Genomic DNA, 22,378 nt, shown 5'->3' with positions numbered 1-22,378 from the left:
ATCACAGTTTAGCACAGGCTGATGCTTTAGACTTACATTTCCCAGAGGTCTGTTCTCTTATCTAACAAACCCGAGCCATCCATTTAAGACTGCTCACAGTCTCCAAAATGCCTTCCCATGGAGAGGGAGAAAGCAGGAATCCATCTCTCTGCATCTATTGAGTTAGGATCAATGTTCCTCTCCGGAATGCATCCTTGGGCTCCCAAAGAGACTGTGCTGTATTCTCAAGATCTGACCTTGAGCATTGCCTGAGTGCTCAGACCTGTCCAAACACTGAGTCAAAACACAAATGTGTGCATGTGTTCACTGATGCACGCACACGTGTGTGGGTGCTTGCAGTCACACACACACACACACACACACACACACAGTGGGGGTGGGATGGGGTAGATGCTAAGGCACCTTCAACATTGAAGGTTCACTCCCACAGCAGCAGGAGACCTCTGCTCTTCCATCCCCCTATGTGCTGGGTCCCCACATACTATATCCACAGACACCCCCAACACCCTACTTGTCATTTCTCTCAAGACTTTACAAAACACATACTTTGAAACACCCATCTCCTGATTTGCTCAAGGAAGGAGCTAACCTTGGGGTCAGAAAGTAATACCACAATCACAGTACAGAAAAGAGAGAAACCACTGCCCAGGGGGAAGAGCTAGAAGGTGGAAGTACTGCTAATTGACTTTTTTCAGTTGGCAAAGTATGGGAAGCCTGCCCAGGGCTGTTGGGTAACAAACGGCTCTAACAATACCACACCAAGCAGTACAATGCAAAGGGCACAAAACTGGGAGTCGGGTGGGTGGCCAGCCCATTGTGCTGGAGACCAGCTCTGCCATGTAAGGCTCTCAGGAAACCTGCTGCTCTCTGGAATACCCTATCCCTGAGCCTGGACCTGATGTGCTGGAAAGGCTTGCCAACCTAAGGGCATTCCCTAAAGGGAAAACAATGCAAAGCACAGCCAGGGACACAGCAGGAGAGACACCACCTGCCAGGGAGGGCGACAGTGCAGGCTCATGGGATTTCAGACCCCCTTAGAGGAAAGTCATCCTCCAGGATGTCAAGAGTCAGGACCATACTGCTATCTGTACCCTGTTCTGTTTTTGTTTTGTTGTTTAAGAAAATAGTCCCCCAAAACTATAAAATGAGATTGGATCGAGGTTGAAGCTGAGAGGGAAGGTATGTTTCTCAGCATCTGCACAGATCTCTGCACAGTGCTTGGTCATAGCTCCCAGGTGAGTGAAAGCGAACTTAAGCAGAGAAGAAGACCAGTACCAAGGAGAATGCATGCTCAGTAGAGCAGCACCATAAGCTCTGTTGCTTAGCAACGTGTTTCATCTCCCTGAAAGAGGTAATGGCTCCAGGAGGGAGAGGACACATTGAGGATGATGGAGGATGGGTCCTCAACAGACACGTGTCTCACAGAGCTGAGGCCATGCTGATGTCTGCGAGGCAGCCTGTAGAATAAGGTGGGGCTATCCCAGGGTCACATGTTCTGATGATGGCAATGTGTTGACAGTCACAGTCACAGATCAGACCTTCTGCAGAGCTTCACTGCCCTTACAAGGGAAGAGAGGACAAACTCCCACATAGAGATGACCGAGAGGAAGTGGGGTGGGAGGGACCTCCCAGGTTCTCTAAGGACTACAGACTTACCGCTTATCCACTTGGCCTCCGGGTCATGGATTTTGAAATCTTCACTGAAAAGATCTTCCACGGTCACCTTCTTTTTCTGAGACAGACTAGTATCTTCCGCTGGAGAGAAAAAGGACAGAGACAGTTAAACGCTGCGGTGGATCAAAGACCGCATAAACCACTGTGTCAGCCATTCAGAAACAGTGAACATGGTCAAACACAATTATGGATTGTGGATGGTGGATGAAAGCCAGTCTTGCTTTTCTCTAATGAAACTATCAAAAATATGAGAAAGCCATCATGGTTCAGTAAAATTCCCTACACACACACACACACACACACACACACACACACACACACACACGCACAGAGCTGACCTTGGATAGGTGGAAAATACCCAGTGTATGGCAAAAAAAAAAATGACTGAAAGATGTTTTGAAACCAGAGAAGAGTAGCTGGACAATGCTTTACATGACAGGCCTCTTGCCTCTGTTCATTCCGCCCTTCAGGTTTGGATTGTACTCCTGCTCTACTTAGCAGATTTTAGGTGTCATTCCAAGGTGAGGGCAGCCTGCTGTGGACACAAACACACATGCATGTGCACACACACACACACACACACGATCCTTTTTCTTAGACACAGAAGTAAATGTGCCTCACAGCTGGAAAAGGTTATCAAGAGAAAAGATACCCTTATACAAAACAGAGCTCAATGTCACATGTAGACAGGCAGGTTGCTAGGAGTTGAAGGAAAAAGAAAACATCTTAAAGATATTCAGCCTCCATTTGTGTCACCTGCCTCTGGCCATCTTTGGGTTAAGGATTAGTTCTAGTTCCGATCAATGGACACCCCCAAATACCTGTATGCAAACTCCCAGGACAGCCCTCCCCATCCTGACTGGAAGCATCTGGGATAAGCTTAGGAAGTCGATGAACTAATATCCACCCAGAGAGGACATGCTCAGTTAATGGTCTCTCTTGAGCAGGCTTGAAACCCTGCCAGCTTTTATCCTATTTACAGAGGTCAAAGTGTCCTGGATTTCAGCCCCCCCCCCCCTCCAGAAGAGGCTATCTCCATGACAGCCACAAAATCCATTTATCTGCTTAGGAAAGACACAAGATTCTCCAGGAGGCCTGAGCGAACAGATGAAAAACCCAAAGCTAGGCTGTCTAAGTTATTTCTCTTATTTTCACTTGACTAAGAAAGAGATTATGAAAGATGTATCCAAAGCTTTGTCAACCAAGAATGCTGCTTCTTTCCCTGTCCTATTAGCTGGAAGATGCTAAATTCACTGGATTTCCTTAAAGACTTGGATCTCCATTTCATCAGCTCAGCTATGATGTGGGGTTGACTGAGGTGGTGTTGATTTTTGTGGCTGTTTTATTTTTGTTTTTCAGGGGTGCAGCAGATTGAACCTGTCCTTATGCATGACATCCAAGCCATCTACCCCAGGTCATTGTTTTTGGCATCTGGTTTCTGGTTGTTAAGTTTGTGTTTCTTTCCAGTTTCTAGCTGTTGAGCCATCTTGGGGCCATCATTGTGCTTGCTTTGGAACTCCATTTACCTTTTAAAATTTTCTATTTCCAAATGTGTCGTGAGTCTGGGCCATAGCAAGGAATTTTGTGGGGATTGCATATGGAACAAAGAATAATCTCTGAACAAATCTCTCAATGCTTTTAGTATTTCAGCACATAGATTTTATTAAGTCACCTTGAAATCCTTCCTTCTGGCTTCTCCAGATGTTACATATTACAGAAATCACTAGAGAATCCATGTGTCCCTGTGTAGACCACATCTTACCTAACTACTCTCTCTCTCCTGCTGTACTAACAAGGGACCTGACTTTTACTGAACCATTTCTGAAAAGCATTAGAATTTGTGGATGGACTGGCATCCTACATACTGTGAACAAAAGTCTTAGGAATTGCAATGAGATACAATCAAAGGTATCCTTACTGTGAGACACAATCAATGGTCACATACTGAGCGATTGAGGCTCCAAACACAACATCTTAAAACAAGCCAAGCCCCAGAACTGGATGTCAACATGTAGAAGAATGAAAATAGATCCATATGTATTACCATGCACAAAACTCAAGTCCAAATGGATCAAGGACCTCAACATAAAGCCAGCCACATTGAACCTCATAGAAGAGAAAGTGGGAAGTACACTTGAATGCATTGGCACAGAAGACCACTTCCTAAATAAAACCCCAGTAGCACAGGAATTGAGAGAAACAATTAATAAATGGGACCTCCTAAAATTGAAAACTTTCTGCAAAACAAAGGACAATGTCAAAAAGACAAAATGGCAGCCTGCAGAATGGGAAAAGATCTTCACCAACCCCACATCAGACAGAGGGCTGATCTCCAAAATATACGAAGAACCCAAAATATTGATCATCAAAGAAACAAATAATCCAATAAAAAATGGGGTACAGACCTAAACAGAGAACTCTCAACAGAGGAATTTAAGTAGCTGAAAGACACTTAAGGAAATGCTCAAAATCCTTAGCCATCAGAGAAATGCAAATTAAAACAACTCTGAGATTCTATCTTACATCTGTAAGAATGGTCAAAATCAACAAACACTGATGACAACAACTTATGCCGGAGAGGTTGTGGGGTAAAGGGAACACTCCTGCATTGCTGGTGGGAGTGCAAATTGGTACAGTCCCTTTGAATATCAGTATGGCGATTCTCACAAAATTAGAAAACAACCTTCCTCAAGACCCAGCAATACCACTTTTGGGTATATACCCAAAGGATGCTCAATCATACACAAGAACATGTGTTCAACTATGTTCATAGCAGCATTGTTTGTCATAGCCAAAACCTGGAAACCACCTAAATGCCCCTCGACTGAAGAATGGATAAGGAAAATGTAGTACATTTACACAATGGAATACTACATAGCAGAAAAAATAATGACATCTTGAATTTTGCAGGCAAATGGATGGATCTAGAAAACATCATATTGAGTGAGGTAACCCAGACCTAGGAAGACACATATCATATGGACTCACTCACAAGTAGCTTTTAGACATAAATCAAAGAAAACCAGCCTACAAATCACAATCCCAGAGAACCAAGACAACAATGAGGACCCTAAGAGAGACATACATGGATTTAATGTACATGGGAAGTAGAAAAAGACAGGATTTCCTGAGTAAATTGGCAGCATGGGTATCATGGGAGAGGGTAGAAGGGGAGGGGAGAGAAAGAGAGGGAAACAGAGAAAAATGCATAGCTCAATAAAATCAATAAAAAAAGGGAAAAAAAACCAAGCCAAGTCCATCCCTCTTGTGACTTTCTGTCTGCCACTGAAGTAGCCACAGAAGAAGATAGCTTAAAATGTGATGTGTTTTGGCCTCCATGGGCATCAAACATGTACCTGGTGCATCTACATATATGTGGGCACTCACACTTTTCCATAAAATGAAATAAATAAGCTTAAAACTCTTATTTTGATTTAAAAATTTTAATGAACATGTAAAAGACATGTGTATAGTGGAAGTTTGTGATAGAAGTACTCTGTGTGTGTGCGTGCGTGCATGTATGTGTGTGTGTGTGTGTTCTATTAGGCAGGAAACTTTGCCCATAAGCAGCTATACATTCTGTAGTTCCTGTCTGCTGTATCTCTGGGCACTATTATATAATATTATATTAGCTATTATATAAGCCACTGCTTACAGTTTGATTCATTCCATGTGACTTTTGAGGTGCTGGTGGACATGAACACTAACTAATGTGTCTGTCCATAAGTCATGGTGAGCCTCAAAGCAGGGAGCTCACAGTGCCATGGGAGCCAGAGTCAAGCAAGCAACCAGATCACAATAGCAACAGTGCACGAGCCTCGAGGCCAGGTTTACCCCACGGTCAACAGGAATAAGATGGAAGGAGGAATTCTGGGAAGACTTTCCCAAGGAAAGAACAGCTTAGCCCAGATATAGACAACAAAAGAACATTCACACTAGGAAGGCTACAAGGCAAGAACTGCCAGCAGGTTTGGTATTCTGAGGAAACGGATCACTGCCAAGGCAGACAGCACGTGCGGAAGCAGCTCGAGATGGAGGTAGAAAGATTCTCTCAGTATGTTCAGAAGCTCTGTTAGGTGATGTTCTCTTGTGGGCTTCCTCTTCCAAATCTGAGGCAAGAGTCTGTAGTATCTACAGTCCAAGAATGAATAAATCTTCACATCAGAAATTCTAACACCTACCTCATTCAGTATCACCTCTCCCTTGTCCTTCATGCCCAGCTGCTGAAGCTCTGCCTGGGTCCCGTAGCCCCTCAGACACTCTCCACAGCTCTTGCTGGCTTCTATGTCTTTGAGCGCATCTACCTGACTCCTTCAGTCCTGTCTCCCTGATTTTGTTGCTTTTCAGTGTGCCTGATGGCCTTTTCACAGAGCTCTAAGTTCTTAAATGTAAATCAGTATATTTTATTTTATTTTTTAAATTTATTTATTTATTTATTAAAGATTTCTGCCTCCTCCCCACCACCACCTCCCATTTCCTTCCCCCTCCCCCAATCAAGTCCCCCTCCCTTGTCAGCCCAAAGAGCAATCAGGGTTCCCTGCCCTGTGGGAAGTCCAAGGACCACCCACTTCCATCCCAGTCTAGTAAGGTGAGCATCCAAACTGCCTAGGCTCCCACAAAGCCAGTAAGTGCAATAGGATCAAAAACCCATTGCCATTGTTCTTGAGTTCTCAGTAGTCCTCATTGTCTGTTATGTTCAGCGAGTCCGGTTTTATCCCATGCTTTTTCAGACCCAGGCCAGCTGGCCTTGGTGAGTTCCTGATAGAACATCCCCATTGTCTCAGTATGTGGCTGCACCCCTCAAGGTCCTGAGTTTCTTGCTTGTGCTCTCTCTCCTTCTGCTCCTCATTTGGACCTTGAGATTTCAGTCCGGTGCACCAATGTGGGTCTCCATCTCTGTCTCCATATAGGAGGATTCCTATATGTTTTTCTTTGGGTTCACCTTCTTATTTAGCTTCTCTAGGATCACGAATTATAGGCTCAATGTCCTTTATTTATGGCTAGAAACCAAATATGAGTGAGTACATCTCATGTTCCTCTTTTTAGGTCTGGCTTACCTCACTCAGGATAGTGTTTTCTATTTCCGTCCATTTGCATGCAAAATTCAAGAAGTCATTGTTTTTTACTGCTGAGTAGTACTCTAATATGTATATATTCCATACTTTCTTTATCCATTCTTCCATTGAAAGGCATCTAGGTTGTTTCCAGGTTCTGGCTATTACAAACAATGCTGCTATGAACATAGTTGAGAAGTTAAGCTTTCGTTATTTGCAGATGATATGATAGTATACATAAGCGACACCAAAAACTCTACCAAAGAACTCCTGCAGCTGATAAACACCTTTAGTAATGTGGCAGGATACAAGATCAACTCCAAAAAATCAGTTGCCTTCCTATACACTAAGGATAAGGAAGCAGAGAGGGAAATCAGAGAAGCATCACCTTTCACGATAGCCACAAATAGCATAAAATATCTTGGGGTAACTCTGACCAAGGAAGTGAAAGATTAATTTGACAAGAATTTTAAGTCTTTGAAGAAAGAAACTGAAGAGGATACCAGAAAATGGAAGGATCTCCCTTGCTCTTGGATTGGGAGGATCAACATAGTAAAAATGGCAATTCTACCAAAAGCAATCTATAGATTCAATGCAATCCCCATCAAAATCCCATCAAAATTCTTCACAGATCTGGAGAAGACAATAATCAACTTTATATGGAAAAACAAAAAAACCCAGGATAGCCAAAACAATCTTATACAATAAAGGATCGTCTGGAGGCATTACCATCCCTGACTTCAAACTCTATTACAGAGCTACAGTATTGAAAACAGCTTGGTATTGGCATAAAAACAGAGAAGTCGACCAATGGAATCGAATAGTATATTTAAATTCCTAAAATTCCCAACTAGCTTTTCTAAGATCACTGGTTCCTCTCCATTAATTTCTGCCTTCTCTAATTACATCTACAGATTTTTTTTTTTAAATAAAACTAAAATGATGTTTCCCATTTTCCCCTGGGATTTGAATTCCTTGACCTTCTTCCCTTGGGTGAAGCTGGTATTCCATATACTGGGGCCCAGCTTCTAGAACACAGGAGTCCTGGGTTGTGGGAGCCTCCTGACTGTGTGGCCTTAGGAATGATGCTGAAGTTTTGGACACAGTTTCTGGATCACGGCTTGCGAGTAGCTCTCATGTGGCCTGCTGCCTAAACAGGTGATGTTATTCAAGTGAACCCAGCTTTTGGACAGGGAACTCCCCAAACGCCAGCCTCTCCTAGTCACTGGTACCCTCTGTTATGTATGTGTGTCTGGGTTCTGTGGACTTCTGCCTGGTGCTTCCTTCAAGGAAACCATTCCATCCCAGCTGTGCGAGGAGCTCATGCTGCTGCTTCGTAGGGCAGTCATGTATCAGAGTATCTCCCTCTAGAACTTCTCTATGCCTGTAGTCAAGACGGGGAAGCCTACATACCTAGCTTCCCTCTTAAGCTGGTAGTCAGCCTCAAGCTGGGGCCAAGAGAAGTAGCTAGGAGCTTTGAGACTTGGGATGTCTCCTCATGGGAATTCATGTCTCACTGAAAAGTAATTTTCTCTCAACCTTTAGCTTGATCCTAGACAAGTATATGGTTCCTCTAATCAACCTGCCATATGGGTTACCAGGTCTCCCGTGGCCTAGGGTGATGTAGATGCGAAGGTTTAGTACTAAGATGAGTTTCTCAGCCCCACCCCCTTTTCTAAGAGTTTTTGGACACTGATGCTGTTAAACAGGACAAGGTTGGGAACATCTTCTCTACTAGGGACTTTAAAACATGAAATAATTCCTACAGCGCTAGGACTTCCTAAGCACTGGTGTCTGCAGCATGTACTCTGTGGGGGTCTCATCCCCTCCTGACCATTTTGGTTGGGGACAGTGTTCCCCAGAGTCTGCCCGTGATGTTCTGTTATTGTGGACAGTGGAGGCCACTACTTCACAATTCAAGGATCAATGGCACCGTGCCTGTTATGATCCCCATAGAATATGGCAGAAAAGCCACTGCAGGGAAGGAGACTGGAGCCACTTCTCCAAAGTGTGCAGTGACTTCTCCAAAGCTGTGCAGCAGGCAGATAGCACAGCCCAAGTACTCAGTTTCCAAACCCAGAGGAGACAAGGGCTGGAGAAGGTAGTGCCACAGAGGCAGTGGGACTCACACACTGAGGCTCAGTCAAATGGATTCTCTTACATAGAACAATGGCCTTCCAAATACTTCAGAACACAGAGAACAGATGTGGCTGCTCATATCTGCAACACCAACTCAGCCAGGAAGGCTGTAAGTTCAAAGCTAGCCTTAGACTTATATAAAAACCTGTCTCAAAAATCAAACAAAAGAGAAGAAAAGGAGGAAGGGGAAAAAAAAGGGGAGAGGAAGGGGAGGGAGGCTGAAAAAGAGGAAGGAGATGGGAGAGTGAAGGGGAGGAGGAGGTGACAGAAGAGGACAAGGAAGCTGCCTATTTACCCTCAGGTGCTCTGATGGCCTCACTCAATGAGCCAGCACAACCTGTTCCATGGAATGTTAGCCTAACACAAGTGACTTGGCACAAAGAAAAGGGCTCAGTGAGAGCCCAGGGTACCTGCTTGGCTCTACCATTGTGTGTCTGCCTGAGTACCCTACCCCAGGCTCTGTCGGTGTGTTTCTGCCTGCGCATTCTGCACCGGATTCTCTCATGAGATGGAAGCAGCCCTCCCCAATTAGACTCTATTTAAAGTACAAACACCCACCCAGGGACACCTACCTCAGACACTGCTCATCCCCTCTTGTCCTTACCATAAGGAGAGAATATTTGCAATATGCAATGAGACCCCAGACAGGAAGAGCTCGGCAAAATGCAGTGTGAACCTGGGGCTTCCAACCTCTTTCCCTGATAGTGTCCAGCCAACGTGGACTGTTCATTTGATGCCAGCTCTACTCAGAACCAAGAAGGTGGCATCTCATACCTACACAGAAGCCCTGCAGACAGAAGGGCTACAACTGCTATCCAGGGGCACTCTCTCCTACCACACAGTGAAACTGATGCCAAAACATAGTAAATGTATTTTTCTGCAGAATTGCTCTGGATATAAAACTAAGTAACTATGGTTAATCAAAAATGATATTGAGACACCTCACCTCATGTGAGTGGCAGCAGAGGGGCTATAGGAAAACCTGCCCTCAGCACTCTGTAGGATATTTCTTTTGGGCTGGATCATAATGGCCACACCATCTTTTCTTCTACAAAGTTAGCATTGAATCCATCACCTCCAAACTTTTATTCTGTAATAAAAGAGCCTGGCTCTTTTCCTGTTTCTTTTTAAGAGAGGGACAATGACTTCATCTTTTCTGAGACCTCACACATGGAAGATTCCCAAATGATGTCTTTGGAATATAGAAAACCTTTGTTTTTCCAATCCACCCCATTGCTTTTGCTTATTTCATTTCAATAACTCCCAGTGTTGCTGCAATATATTTTTATGGTTATATCCACAGTTTATAAAATCCACAATGATAATGTATCCTAAAAGTTTTCTCCCTATAAGTTCACATCTTCAAAGTCACCCATGAAAACTAACAGCACAGCAGCAGAACTGGACACACTGTACTTTTTAATTGAAACACTAGTAACTAAGCCTTCAGGTTTTTTTATTGTTTCTTTTTTTATTGAGCTATATATTTTTCTCTGCTCCCCTTCCTTCCTTTCCCCTCCACTTCAACCCTCTCCCCATGCTCCCAATTTACTCAGGAGATCTTTTTCTAATTCCCATATACATTAGATCCATGTATGTCGCTCTTAGGGTCCTCTTTCTTGTCTAGGTTCTCTGGGACTGTGAATTGTAGGCTCATTTTTCTTTGATTTATGTCTAAAAGCCACTTATGAGTGAGTCGATATGATATGTGTCTTCCTGGATCTGGGTTACCTCACTCAATTTGATGTTTTCTAAATCTATCCATCCACAAATTTCAAGATGTCATTATTTTTTTCTGCTGTGTAAGACTCCATTGTGTAAATGTACCACATTTTCGAGGGACATTTAGGTTGTTTCCAGATTCTGGCTATGACAAATAATGCTGCTATGAACATAGTTGAGCACATGTCCTTGTGATATGATTGAGCATCCTTTGAGTATATACCCAAAGGTGATATTGCTGGGTCTTGAGGTAGGTTGTTTCCTAATTTTCTGAGACATTGCCATATTGAAATCCAAAGCCTAAGCCTTCAGTTTTATTATGTATGCTCACAAAACAAAGAAAGTCTCATTTATTGTTTACAAAGTTTCTGAATTTGATACATCAAAAGTATCCAAACCCTCCCTCTTCAGGCCCTTCAATCCACTTTCCTACATATTTAAGACAAATTCAAACTTTAAAATCTATTTATTGACCTTTGTCTTTTAATGACTTACATCTACTTAGTATCCATGACTTCATTTTACCACACACAGGTAGGCTATATGTGTGTATGTGTGCACTATTTACCTCTTTATTGAAATACATATTAATTAGGAGAAGTGTAACCAGACGGTGGTGGCACATGCTTTTAATCCCAGCACTCAGGAGGCAGAGGCAGGTGGATCTCTGTGAGTTCGAGGCCAGCCTGGCCAACAGAGTGAGTTCCAGGGAGGCTCCAAAACTACATAGAGACATCCTGTCTCAAAAAAAAAGCAAAAGAAAAAATATTATATTTAAAAGTAAAATAAATCCACATGCTGGTTTACTCTGCCAAGTCTCTGTTTAGTGGATCCAATACAGGCTCAGAGTTGTGGAATCATAATAGTAAATTAAAACTGGTTCCGATGCCTTTAAAAGAAACTTAAAATCATCAAAAGGCATCATGCTTCCATGTTTACCTATACTGCAGTGTACAGCATTGTGTTTCACTTCTCTGTGTGTGTGTGTGTGCGCACGCGTATGTGCGTGCCCATGATGTGCATGCAGAAGCCAGAAGCTGATGCCAGATGTCTTTCTTTTTTATATATAATTTATTTTTATTTTATGTTCATTGGTGTTTTGCCTGCATGCATGTGTGTGTAAGGGTGTTAGTAGTCCTGGACCTGGAGTTACAGACAGGTGTGAGCTGCCATGTGGATCCTGGGAATTGAACTTGGTTCCTCTGGAATAGCAGTCAGAGCTCTTAACTGCTGAGCTATCTCTCCAGCCCCAGATGTTTCTTTATTGTTCTCTTTCTCTTGTTTTTTTTTTAGAGGGGTGCAATGAACTTTATTGATGGTATTCAAGAGAGTAGGGGTCCCTAAGCCCCCTCCTGCTATTCTGGGGGTCTGGGATGGAAACTGTGAGGGAGATGCTCAGTGTCAAGGGTTGGTTAAGACAGGGACTGCTCAGCAGCCGATGGTCTCTCTCTTGCTGTGTCCTTGCTGGGATGGGTGGTCCAGGGTGGGCTTCTTACTCCTTGGAGGCCATGTAGGCCATGAGGTATACCAATCTCTTGCTGTAGCTGAATTCATTGTCGTACCAGGAAATGAGCTTTACAAAGTTGTCATTGAGAACAATGCCAGCCCCAGCATCGAAGGTAGAAGAGAGGGAGTCACTGTTAAAGTCACAGCAGGCCACCTGGTCCTCAGTGTAGCCCAGGGTACCCCTTTAGTGGGCCCTCGGATGCCTGCTTCACCACCTTCTTGATGTCGCCATACTTGGCAGCTTTCTCCAGGCGGCATGTCAGATCGACGACAGACACATTGGGTGTAGGAACACCGAAGGCCATGCCCGTGAGCTTCCTGTTCAGCTCTGGGATGACTTTGCCCACAGCCTTGGTAGCGCCAGTGGATGCAGGGATGATGTTCTGGGCAGCGCCACAGTCATCTCGCCACAGCTTCCCACATGGGCCATCCACAGTCTTCTGGGTGGCCGTGATGGCATGGACTGTGGTTATGAGTCCTTCCACAATGCCAAAGTTGTCATGGATGATCTTGGACAAGGGGGCTAAGCAGTTGGTGGTACAGGAAGCATTGCTGACAATCCTGAGGGAATTGTCATTCTTGTCATGGTTCACACCCATCACAAACATGGGGGCATCGGCAGAAGGGGCGGAGATGATGACCCTTTTGGCCCCACCCTTCAAGTGGGCCCCTGCTCCTCCCTGTTCTAGAGACAGCCGCTTCTTCTCGTGCAGTGCCAGCCTCATTCCAGAGACACGATGGTGAAGGTCGGAGTGAACGGATTTGGCCGTATTGGATGCCTGGTTACCAGGACTGCCTTCACTTCTGGCAAAGTGGACATTGTTGCCATCAATGACACTTTCATCGACCTCAACTACATGGTCTACATGTTCCAGTATGACTCCACCCCATGGCAAGTTCAAAGGCACAGTTAAGGCTGAGAATGGGAAGCTTGTCATCAACGGGAGGACCATCACCATCTTCCAGGAGCGAGATCCCGCCAACATCAAATGGGGGGATGCTGGCGCCGAGTATGTTGTGGAGTGTCTTCTTTCTCTTGTTTTTGAGGCAGGATTTCGCTTACAGAACCTGGGGTACCGTTATTTGGGCCAGGCTGCCTGACTAATAACCTCCAGAGTCCTTCTCTTTCTTTCCACTTGCCTAGCACTTGGGCTACTAGGGGTTAAGATTCAATCCCTTATGCCTGGGCAGCAAGAACTTCAACCATAGAGAGCCCCCCAGCTCCCCCATTCCTTCTTCTATGGGTGGATGCTCTCCCACATCTAATGCTGATCTGCTTACTGGTTATGTTTATATCTTCTTTGTAGGAAAGTCTCCCCTTCTTCAGATTTTATTTTTTTTTTTTGAAGGAAGTTTACTTTTTTTCTATGCTCTTTGATTTTTTTTATTGCTGATTTTTTTTATTAATTAATTAATTTAATTATTAAAGATTTCTGCCTCTTCCCCGCCACCACCTCCCATTCCCTCCCCCTCCCCCAATCAAGTCTTCCTTCCTCCTCAGCCCAAAGAGTAAGCAGGTTTCTCTGCCCTGTGGGAGGTCCAAGGACCACCCACCTCCATCCAGGTCTATTAAGGTGAGCATCCAAACTACCTGGGCTCCCACAAAGCCATTACATGCAATAGGATCAAGAGCCCATTGCCATTGTTCTTCAGTTCTCAGTAGTCCTCATTGTCCATTATGTTCAGCGAGACCGGTTTTGTCCCATGCTTTTTCAGTCCCCGGCCAGCTGGCCTTGGTGAGTTCCCGATAGATCATCCCCATTGCCTCAGTGTGTGGGTGCACCCCTCGCCGTCCTGAGTTCCTTGCTCGTGCTTACTCTCCTTCTGCTCCTCCTTTGGATCGTGAGACTTCAGTCCAGTGCTCCAATGTTGGTCTCTGTCTCTGTCTTCTTTCATCGCCTGATGAAGGTTAATATTCAGGGGGATGCTTATATGTTTTTCTTTGGGTTCACCTTCTTATTTAGCTTCTCTAGAATCACGAATTATAGTCTCAATGTCCTTTATTTATGGCTAGAAACCAAAAATGTGTGAGTACATCCCATGTTCCTCTTTTTGGGTCTGGCTTACCTCACTCAGGATAGTGTTTTCAATTTCCGTCCATTTGTATGCAAAATTCAAGAAGTCATTGTTTTTTACTGCTGAGTAGTACTCTAATATGTATATATTCCATACTTTCTTCATCCATTCTTCCATTGAAGGACATCTAGGTTGTTTCCAGGTTCTGGCAATTACAAACAATGCTGCTATGAACATAGTTGAGCATATACTTTTGTTGTATGTTTGGGCATCTCTTGGGTATATTCCCAATAGTGGTATTGCTGGGTCGAGAGGTAGGTTGAACCCGACTTTCCTGAGAAACCGCCACACTGCTTTCCAAAGTGGTTGCACAAGTTTGCATTCCCACCAGCAATGGATGAGAGTGCCCCTTTCTCCACAACCTCTCCAGCAGAGGCTATCATTGGTGTTTTTGATTTTAGCCATTCTGACCGGTGTAAGATGGTATCTTAATGTTGTCTTGATTTGCATTTCCCTGATTGCTAAGGAAGTTGAGCATGATCTTAAGTGACTTTTGGCCATTTGAACTTCTTCTGTTGAAAAGTCTCTGTTCAGCTCAGTGCCCCATTTTATAATTGGATTGATTAACCTTTTACGGTCTAATTTCTTGAGTTCTTTGTATATTTTGGATATCAGACCTTTGTCAGTTGCGGGGTTGGTGAAGATCTTCTCCCAGTCAGTGGGTTGCCTTTCTGTCTTAGTGACAGTGTCCTTTGCTTTACAGAAGCTTCTCAGTCTCAGGAGGTCCCATTTATTCAATGATGTCCTTAGTGTTTGTGCTGCTGGGGTTGTACGTAGGAAGTGTTCTCCTGTGCCCATGTGTTGTAGAGTACTTCCCACTTTCTCTTCTATCAGATTCAGTGTGTTTGGACTGATATTGAGGTCTTTAATCCATTTGGACTTGAGTTTTGTGCATGGTGATATATATGGATCTATTTTCATTCTTCTACAGATTGACTTCCAGTTTTGCCAGCACAATTTGTTGAAGATGCTCTCTTTTTTCCATTGTATACTTTTAGCTCCTTTATCGAAAATCAGGTGTTCATAGGTTTGTGGGCTAAAGTCAGGGTCTTCTATTCTATTCCATTGGTCAACTTCTCTGTTTTTATGCCAGTACCAAGCCGTTTTCAGTACTGTAGCTCTGTAATAGAGTTTGAAGTCAGGGATGGTAATGCCTCCAGACAATCCTTTATTGTATAAGATTGTTTTGGCTATCCTGGGTTTTTTGTTTTTCCATATAAAGTTGATTATTGTCTTCTCCAGATCTGTGAAGAATTTTGATGGGATTTTGATGGGGATTGCGTTGAATCTATAGATTGCTTTTGGTAGAATTGCCATTTTTACTATGTTGATCCTCCCAATCCAAGAGCAAGGGAGGTCCTTCCATTTTCTGGTATCCTCTTCAATTTCTTTCTTCAAAGACTTAAAGTTCTTGCCAAATAGATCTTTCACTTCCTTGGTCAGAGTTACCCCAAGGTATTTTATGCTATTTGTGGCTATCGTGAAAGGTGATGCTTCTCTGATTTCCCTCTCTGCTTCCTTATCCTTAGTGTATAGGAAGGCAACTGATTTTTTGGAGTTGATTTTGTATCCTGCCACATTACCAAAGGTGTTTTTCAGCTGTAGGAGTTCTTTGGTAGAGTTTTTGGGGTCGGTTATGTATACTATCATATCATCTGCAAATAATGAAAGCTTAACTTCTTCCTTTCCAATATGGATCCCCTTGATCCCCTTATGTTGTCTTATTGCTATTGCTAGAACTTCAAGCACTATATTGAAGAGGTATGGAGAGAGTGGACATCCTTGTCGTGTTCCTGATTTTAGTGGGATGGCTTTGAGTTTTTCTCCATTTAATTTAATGTTAGCTGTCGGCTTGCTGTAAATAGCTTTTATTATATTTAGGTATGCCCCTTGTATCCCTAATCTCTCCAAGACCTTTATCATAAAGGAGTGTTGAATTTTGTCGAATGCTTTTTCAGCATCTAATGAAATGATCATATGGTTTTTTTCTTTCAGTTTATTTATATGGTTGATTACATTGATAGATTTGCGTATGTTGAACCAGCCCTGCATCTCTGGAATGAAGCCTACTTGATCATAATGGATATCTTTTCTAATGTGTTCTTGGATTCGGTTTGCCAGTATTTTATTGAGAATTTTTGCGTCGATGTTCATGAGTGAGATAGGCCTGTAATTCTCTTTCTTGGTTGGGTCTTTGTGTGGTTTTGGTATCAGGGTAACTGTAGCTTCATAAAAGGAATTTGGCAATGACTCTTCTGTTTCTATATTGTGAAATACATTAAGAAGTATAGGTATTAGCTCTTCTTGGAAGTTCTGGTAGAATTCTGCATTGAAACCATCTGGCCCTGGGCTTTTTTTGGAAGGGAGATTTTTGATAACTGTTTCTAATTCTTCGCGACTAACAGGTCTATTTAGATCGTTCACCTGGTCTTGGTTTAGGTTTGGTATATGGTACTTATCTAAAAAAGTGTCCATTTCTTTTGCATTTTCCAGTTTTGTGGCATACAGGCTTTTGTAGTAAGATCTAATGATTCTCTGAATTTCCTCTGTGTCTGTGGTTATGTCCCCCTTTTCATTTCTGATCTTATTTATTTGCGTGTTCTCTCTCTGTTGTTTAATTAGTTTGGATAGGGGTTTGTCAATCTTGTTGATTTTCTCCAAGAACCAACTTTTTGTTTCATTGATTCTTTGGACTGTTTTCTGTGTTTCTATTTTGTTGATTTCTGCCCTCAGTTTGATTATTTCCAGTCTTCTACTCCTCCTGGGCGCGTCTGCTTCTTTTTTTTCTAGAGCTTTCAGGTGTGCTGTTAAGTCCCCAATGTATGCTTTCTCCGTTTTCTTTAAGTGGGCACTTAGTGCTATGAACTTTCCTCTTAGCACTGCTTTCATCGTGTCCCATAGGTTTGAGTATGTTGTCTCTTTGTTTTCATTAAATTCAAGGAAGACTTTAATTTCTTTCTTAATTTCTTCCTTGACCCAGGTGTGGTTCAGTAGTTGACTGTTCAGTTTCCATGAGTTTGTCAGCTTTCTGGGGGTAGCTTTGTTGGTGGCTTCTAACTTTAATCCGTGGTGATCTGATAAGACACAGGTGGACACTGATATTTTTTTGTATCTGTGGAGGTTTCCTTTGTTTCCAAGTATGTGGTCAATTTTCGAGAAGGTTCCATGAGCTGCAGAGAAGAAGGTGTATTCTTTCCTATTTGGGTGGAGTGTTCTATAGATGTCTGTTAAGTCCATTTGATTCATTACCTCCAACAATTCTCTTAATTCTCTATTAGTTTTCTGTCTGATTGACCTGTCCATTGGTGAGAGAGGTATGTTGAAGTCTCCTACTACTAGTGTGTGTGATTTGATGTCTGCCTTGAGTTTTAGCAATATTTCTTTTACATAAGTGGGTGCTTTTATATTAGGGGCATAGATATTCAGGATTGAGACTTCATCCTGCTGAATCATTCCTGTTATGAGTATAAAGTGTCCCTGTTGATCTCTTCTGATTGATTTTAGTTTGAAGTCAGTTTTGTTAGAAATTAGTATGGCCACACCTGCTTTTTTCTTAGGACCATTTGCTTGAAAAACCTTTTCCCAACCCTTTACTCTGAGTAGATGCCTGTCTTTGTGGTTGAGATGAGTTTCTTGCAAACAGCAGACTGTTGGATCCTGTTTTCGTATCCAATCTCTTAGCCTGTGCCTTTTTATTGGTGAATTGAGACCATTAATATTAAGTGATATTAATGACCAGTGGTTGTTAACTCCGGTTATTCTTACTGCTTTTGGTAGAAGAGTTTGTGTGTCTCCCTTCTTTGAGTTGTGCTGTTGAAGGGTCGCTAGATGCCTGGGTTATTGTAGGCAGTGTTGGCAATGTTGGATTCCTTGGGTTGTGATTTTCCTTCTATTACTTTCTGTAGGGCTGGATTTGTGGCAACGTATTGTTTAAATTTGTTCTTATCCTGGAATGTCTTGTTTTCTCCATTGATAGTGAACGATAGCTTGGCTGGGTATAGTAGTTTGGGTTTGCATCCATGGTCTCTTAGTTTCTGTAGTACCTCTATCCAGGACCTTCTGGCTTTCGTGGTTTCCATAGAGAAGTCAGGTGTAAGTCTGATCGGTTTACCTTTATAAGTTACTTGGCCTTTTTCCTTTGCAGCTCTTAATATTCTTTCTTTAATCTGTATATTTTGTGTTTTGATTATTATATGGCGAGGGGACGTTTTTTTTTGATCCAGTCTGTTTGGTGTTCTGTATGCTTCTTGAATATTCAAAGGAATATCTTTCTTTATGTTGGGGAAGTTTTCTTCCATAATTTTGTTAAAAATGTTTTCTGGACCTTTGAGCTGTGCCTCTTCTCCTTCTTCTATCCCTATTATTCTTAGGTTTGGTCTTTTTATTGTGTCCCATATTTCCTGAATGTTTTGTGATGAGAATTTGTTGGTTTTGGTGTTTTCTTTGATCAGTCCGTTTATTTTCTCTATGTTGTCTTCAGAATCTGAGATTCTTTCTTCTATCTCTTGTATTCTATTGATTATGCTTGTTTCTGTAGTCTCTGCTCGTTGACCTATATTTGCCATATCCAGCTGGTCCTCAGTTTGTGTTTTCTTCCTTGCTTCCATTTCAGTTTTCAATTCTTGGACTGTTTCCATTACCTGTTTGATCATTTTTTCTTGGCTTCCCAGGGTATCATTTACGTATTTACTCATTTCTTCAAACTTTTTGTTATACTTCTCATCCATTTCTATGAGGGCGTTTTTTACATGTTGTTTAAGGGACTCTATTGCTTTCAAAAAGTCAGTTTTTTCCTCTTCTCCTGTGATAGGGTGTTCAAGTCCTTGTGTTGTAAGATCATTGGGTTCTGGTGTTTTCATGTTGTTTTTCAGATTGTTGGGTGAATTCTTGCCTTGGCGTCTGCCCATCTCCTCTTACCGATGCTATCTATTGGGTTTGATTTAATTGTAGCGGGGCAATCTGTTCTCAGTGCAGGCTTCACTGTTTCTTGCCCATACTATCCTGTATCCAGTGCCTCTGCCGCCCGGGCCCGCCTGCCGGTGCCTCCTCCGCCCGGAACTGTCTGTGCGCCGGTGTTTCCGCCGCCTAGGCCTGCCTGCCGGTGCCTCCGCCACCTGGGCCTGCCTGCGCGCCGGTGCTTCCGCCGCCTAGGCCTGCCTGCCGGGCCTGACTGTCGGTGCCTCCGCCACCTGGGCCTGCCTGCACGCCGGTGCCTCTGCCGCCCGGACTTGCCTGCGTGCTGGTGCCTCCGCCGCCTGTGCCTGTCTGTGCGCCGGTGCTTCCGCTGCCTAGGCCTGCCTGCCGGGCCTGACTGCCGGTGCCTCCGCCACCCGGGCCTGCCTGCACGCCGGTGCCTCTGCCGCCAGGACTTGCCTGCGTGCTGGTGCCTCCGCTGCCCGGGCCTGCCTGCGCGCCGTTGCTTCCGCCGCCTAGGCCTGCCTGCCGGTGCCTTCGCCGGCCGGAACTGTCTGTGCGCCGGTGCTTCCGCCGCCTAGGCCTGCCTGCCGGTGCCTCCGCCACCTGGGCCTGCCTGCGCGCCGGTGCTTCCGCCGCCTAGGCCTGCCTGCCGGGCCTGACTGCCGGTGCCTCCGCCACCCGGGCCTGCCTGCACGCCGGTGCCTCTGCCGCCAGGACTTGCCTGCGTGCTGGTGCCTCCGCTGCCCGGGCCTGCCTGCGCGCCGTTGCTTCCGCCGCCTAGGCCTGCCTGCCGGTGCCTTCGCCGGCCGGAACTGTCTGTGCGCCGGTGCTTCCGCCGCCTAGGCCTGCCTGCCGGTGCCTCCGCCACCTGGGCCTGCCTGCGCGCCGGTGCTTCCGCCGCCTAGGCCTGCCTGCCGGTGCCTCCGCCACCCGGGCCTGCCTGCACGCCGGTGCCTCTGCCGCCCGGACTTGCCTGCGTGCTGGTGCCTCCGCCGCCCGGGCCTGCCTGCGCGCCGGTGCTTCCGCCGCCTAGGCCTGCCTGCTGGTGCCTCCGCCACCCGGAACTGTCTGTGCGCCGGTGCTTCCGCCGCCTAGGCCTGACTGCCGGGCCTGACTGTCGGTGCCTCCGCCACCCGGGCCTGCCTGCACGCCGGTGCCTCTGCCGCCCAGACTTGCCTGCGTGCTGGTGCCTCCGCCGACCGGGCCTGCCTGCGCGCCGGTGCTTCCGCCGCCTAGGCCTGCGTGCCGGTGCCTCCGCCACACAGAACTGTCTGTGCGCCGGTGCTTCCGCTGCCTAGGCCTGCCTGCCGGGCCTGACTGACGGTGTCTCCGCCACCCGGGCCTGCCTGCACGCCGGTGCCTCTGCCGCCCGGACTTGCCTGCGTGCTGGTGCCTCCGCTGCCCGGGCCTGCCCCTTCTTCAGATTTTAAAACATGCAAAATTAAGAGATTTGCCCTTGAGAGGCAAGAAGCTGCATGTACATCAGAAAGATCAAGAGGCCAGGGTGTTTGCCCCACAGAAGGCTCTGTGAAGAGCCCGTGTGTGACCTTGCACCTTCCCAGTCATCTCCATAGAACCAGACAGAGATGGTGGTGCCTACAAAAGCCCTGCAGGGGGCCTCCTGTGCAGAGAACTGCAGCCCCTGGGCACATGTGGAAGACTCAGAGCTCCTTAAGAACTGACTTTGTACAGAAACTTTAGAGCTGGGATTCAAAGGAACAGGGAGTCTGACATGAAGGAAGGCTGCTGAGTACCTAGCTCCCAAGCTGAATCAGACTGATGAACCATTCAGCTGTAAGTGCTTCTGAACCGGTACCTTCTGTAATAGAGGAGGAGGGCAGGGGGCAGCGAGAAGGCCCACATCTCACTTCTGATAATGTTTCTTCAACCAAACTAAGAAATTTCTAGGACTAATGACTGTCTTTACCCCTGCCCGGCCCCCATCTCTCTCTCTCTCTCTCTCTCTCTCTCTCTCTCTCTCTCTCTCTCTCTCTCTCTCTCTCTCTCTCTCTCTCTCATTTATATGTATAGACACATTTGTGTGGAAGCATATGGAGACTGGAGGACAACCTTGCATATTATCCTCAAGAACACCATCCATTTTTCTTTGAAATAGGCTCTCTTTGAGCTGGAGAGATGGCTCGGCAGTTAAGATTATTGTTAAGAATCTATCTGAATTTGGTTCCCAGTATCCAAGTTGCATAGCTCACAACCACCTGTAACCCTAGCTTCAAGGGATGTGATTCCCTTCCTCAGGCTTCCGTGGGCAGCTACACATGAGCATTTGACTATATATACATATATAAATAGAAATAAAAGGAAAGGCAAACTTTAAAAAATAGAATAGGTGCTCTCACCGACATGGGGCTCCCAGATCAGGGCTGGTTAGCAAGGTCCTCCTGCCTCTGCCTCCCCAGTTGAGGGATTATAAGAGCATGTCACCCAACTTGGCCTTTCCATGTGGGATCTGGGGCCCAAACTCAAGTCCTTACAGGATGTAGCAGCTATCCCTTAGACTTAGAGTGGGTGCCAACCTTTAAAAGTGAGAAGGCAGACTGTGTTAGTGCCTAAGGCCATCACAGACACCCAAGCCAACTGACTTTCTGGAATGGTGTCCCATCTACAATTTGCTTGTTGAGGCCGTAAACATTGAGGTGACTGCATTTAGAGAAAGAGGCAGGAGAAGAATTTACCCTTCTATGTGCAGTCTCCTGCCAACCACTCCCGAGAGAGAGAGAGAGAGAGAGAGAGAGAGAGAGAGAGAGAGAGAGAGAGAGAGAGAGAGAGAGAGAGAGAGGAAGCTGTCATCATCAAGGCAAAGGGAAATACCACCAGAGAAAACCTCAGTTGCACCTTGAACTTGAAATTTCTCCCTCCAGTACTATAAAAATTCCCATTATCCATTGCCCATGAGTTGGTAGCTTATTTTGTTAGAGTATCCTGATCTGACCAACAAGTTGCTGTCTCCAAATTTCTGATTACCAGAACACAAAAGCACAACGTTTGCTGATAGATGATGGATGATGTCCCCTTCCTAGCTTGGTTAACACTCTGTTAGCACACCCCTGGAAGCACTAATAGTGTCTAATCTCCCAGTCTTATACAAATAACCCCACAAGAGCTGCAAAAAACACAGATGGCTTAAGGATCCAGGTCCAAGGAAGGCAAAGCTAATTGTAGTTCTTGGTGCATCTGAGGAAATCAGACTATATTAGACTCTAGTGCTTGACAGCAAATTGTTTAGTGATACTCTATAGCTTTTCCTCCCATAGTTGCAGCCACCCTTCCAG

The 22,378-nt window shown here is 45.0% G+C and overlaps 1 protein-coding gene across 4 annotated transcripts in view; it reads right to left on the bottom strand.

Moving 5' to 3' along the window:
* The window catches only part of Dpp6 (dipeptidyl peptidase like 6), an 887,986-nt gene that overhangs the window by 317,711 nt on the left and 547,897 nt on the right, over positions 1-22,378 (bottom strand). For all 4 annotated transcript variants that reach the window (XM_057791926.1, XM_057791942.1, XM_057791918.1 and 1 more), the window contains exon 3: positions 1,657-1,755. In XM_057791926.1, coding sequence (XP_057647909.1) covers positions 1,657-1,755 — 99 coding nt within the window. The remainder of the gene's footprint in view (positions 1-1,656; positions 1,756-22,378) is intronic.

This window comes from Chionomys nivalis, chromosome 1, assembly GCF_950005125.1.
Source record: "Chionomys nivalis chromosome 1, mChiNiv1.1, whole genome shotgun sequence".
Classification (NCBI taxonomy): Eukaryota; Metazoa; Chordata; class Mammalia; order Rodentia; family Cricetidae; genus Chionomys; species Chionomys nivalis.
The sequence above is the reverse complement of the archived record's forward strand: the minus strand, read 5'-3'. Positions and strand labels throughout refer to the sequence as shown.